The sequence below is a fragment of the Morone saxatilis genome, unplaced genomic scaffold (genome assembly GCF_004916995.1).
Source record: "Morone saxatilis isolate NCDOM2014 unplaced genomic scaffold, NCSU_SB_2.0 Contig11, whole genome shotgun sequence".
NCBI classification, from domain to species: Eukaryota; Metazoa; Chordata; class Actinopteri; family Moronidae; genus Morone; species Morone saxatilis.
This window is the reverse complement of record NW_023339663.1, coordinates 2119119-2121653: the sequence shown is the minus strand read 5'-3', so window position 1 is coordinate 2121653 and position 2535 is coordinate 2119119. Positions and strand designations below refer to the sequence as shown.

At 38.3% G+C, this 2535-nt stretch overlaps 1 protein-coding gene across 1 annotated transcript; it reads right to left on the bottom strand.

The window, feature by feature from the left end:
- Positions 1–332: 332 nt before the first annotated feature.
- On the bottom strand, positions 333–2090 carry LOC118321139 (interleukin-25-like). Its single transcript, XM_035652342.1, has 2 exons — positions 1681–2090; positions 333–957 (listed from the first exon to the last, which is right to left on the bottom strand). Exons 1-2 carry the CDS (start codon positions 2046–2048, stop codon positions 717–719), a joined length of 609 nt encoding a protein of 202 aa, XP_035508235.1. The 5' UTR covers positions 2049–2090; the 3' UTR covers positions 333–716.
- Positions 2091–2535: the final 445 nt, after the last annotated feature.

The following is a 2535-nucleotide window of genomic DNA, read 5'->3' as shown; positions in this document are numbered from 1 at the left end:
CTCTCTCTTTCTCCCTCTCTCTGTGAGACTTCACTTAAGACACAGCTGCAGTGTTTTCAAGCTACATACTAATGCTAGCATAAACTTGCTGATGTTTTACCATCGTTGTTTAGTGTTTTAGTATTTAACGTTCCTCCGATTCTTGCTTTTTGTTTTATCTCTCAGTCTGCTTGATTGAGTTTTTTTTCTTCTATATTTTATTAAACATTTGTTTAATGAATTGTTATCTTTTATCACTTTATTCTTATTTTTTATTTGTATTTATTTGTTTGCCGACATGTGCTTTTAAATAAACATTTTGCTCATAAAGAGCGTAAAAAAGAGGGGAAAAGATTTATACCCATTATAATATGTTTTCTTTAACAGACTAGAGATAAATTAAAAATAAATAAGAAATAATAAGGACCTACTTAACATATTTTCTACAGTATTGATCATTAAATGTCAACCTGCTGCTGTAAAAACAGGCGATCAATAATAATCAGTTGGATTCATCCTCTGGGGACCATGAACACGACATATTTCGTCCCCGTCTGGACGAAGGTTGTTTTAAACTCTGTGTCTTTACTTCGAGACGTTCTTTTAACACTTCGATCAATAATTTAACAAAACTCAAAATTTTACCACAAACAAACTAAAATAGATAAAAACTAAAAACAAGATTGCGGCTTTTTGTCGGTTGATAGAGACGTAAAAGATGAGTCCGGGAGAGGGTTTCATCCCTCAATGTATCTGGGGAGGGCGCAGGTGCAGCTCACGGGGATTTCAATCACCTCCTTCTTCAGCAGGTATTTGTTGTCTTCGGTCGGGCAGGGGCTTCTTATCAGGACCATCAGCGGAGCGAACACCTGGACCGAGTTGTAGGTCAGGTCTTCGCGCTGGTCGATGATGCAGCCCTGACAGACGCACTCAGCGAAGGCGATCTTGTGAGGGACCCGGTCGTCGCTTCGGTTCAGGCTGAGACAGACAGACAGACACCGATCAATCAATAACTGGGAACCAATCACACTGAGGGCCTGACCTGTGTTTGTGATTTCAAAAGTTTAGCTTACTGATCAAAAGTATTAATCATAATAATTAATAATGATTTAAAGAGTTATTGATCAGCTGTTAACAGATCAAATACAACCACTATATACTACCAATACCTTTATCAATCAATAAACTATAATGAAAACTTTATTGATCCTGGTGGGAAATTCACAAACTACCAATCAGCATATAAAGTAATAAAGATCAATGTTAATCAGCTTCAGCTTTAAACTGATGATTAATCAATAATCAATAATTATAATACAATAAAATAAAATACTTTGTTCTGTACTCTATAATCAATACTTTGACGTTTGGTACTTTAAGTATTTTTTGATGCTGATACTTGAATGAATTACTTTTACACTGTAGAGTAATAAACTACAGTAATATTCCTTTTACTTTAGTAAAAGATCAAAGTACTTCCTCCACTGCAGTAATAGAGTATTATGTATTAGTACTTTTACTTTAAATACAGCAGTATTAGTACTTTTACTTTGGTACTTTAAGTATATTTTGATGCTGATATGCTACTACAGCACTAGTACTTTTATACTTTTACTTCTACCACTATTCTGACTGATTTCTTCCCACTCTCGTTATCACTGCGCGCTTTTCTCCCCCTCCGGCCGCCGTACTGTCACTCACCTGTACCTCCACGGGGACAAGGCGCGCTTGTTCAGGTCTCCCTGCAGCTCTTCGACCGCCTGCTTGCAGGTCCTCGGCTCCGGTTCGGCGGAGTCCTTCAGCCCGGTGCGCCGGTAGGACCGGAGGAACGCATCGGCCCGGCTGTCGAACTGCTCCTTGCTCACACATGTGGACCTGGAGGAGGCCTGGTTGTTGAAGATCAGCAGCGACCACAGAGAGATGAAAAGAGAGACAGAGGGAGAGAGGAGGGAGACAGGGAGACAGAGGGAGAGAGAGGGGAAGAGAGGTAAAGAGGAAGAGGGAGCCATTTCCATTTGCAGACTGCAAATCATCTTGGACCTGCACAGGTTTGAGTCCGGCAGCTCCATTGGACCCGGTTTATATAGAGTCTGTGTGTCTGTGTCTGTAGATCTGAGGTTGGAAGTTTCTAAAGCGCCTGGTTCCTCCTGCTGGAGCTGTGAGAGTCTGACCCCGCCCCCCCGAGCTGGGCGGTGTAGTTTCACTTTATTAAAAAAACACACCTCACTTTTTACTCTCCTGATTCATCATCGTCCCGTTATTATTTTAACCTTTTATTTTATGTGTAATCATTTTGAGCTCTCGGTTCCATCTTCTGACTGTTTACAAACCAAAACAATCAATTAATAATAAATTATTTAATGATTTAATTAATGAATGGAGAAAATGATCAGCAGCTTTTACATTAATGTCATAATAATCTAATTATATCATAATTATAAGTGTGTTGGTCTGCTTTTAGTGCACGAAAGCTTCTATATGAACATTTATTATATTATAATTATAGTATTAATATATTATGTTCATAATATATATATATATATTAAAATATATAAT

Excerpts from the sequence above, each read along its gene's own strand:
- LOC118321139 (XM_035652342.1), bottom strand. The coding sequence starts at position 2,048 with ATGGAGCTGCCGGACTCAAACCTGTGCAGGTCCAAGATGATTTGCAGT. Across the intron at positions 958-1,680 it reads TTGTCCCCGTGGAGGTACAG|CCTGAACCGAAGCGACGACC; the intron begins GTGAGTGACAGT and ends TGTCTGTCTCAG.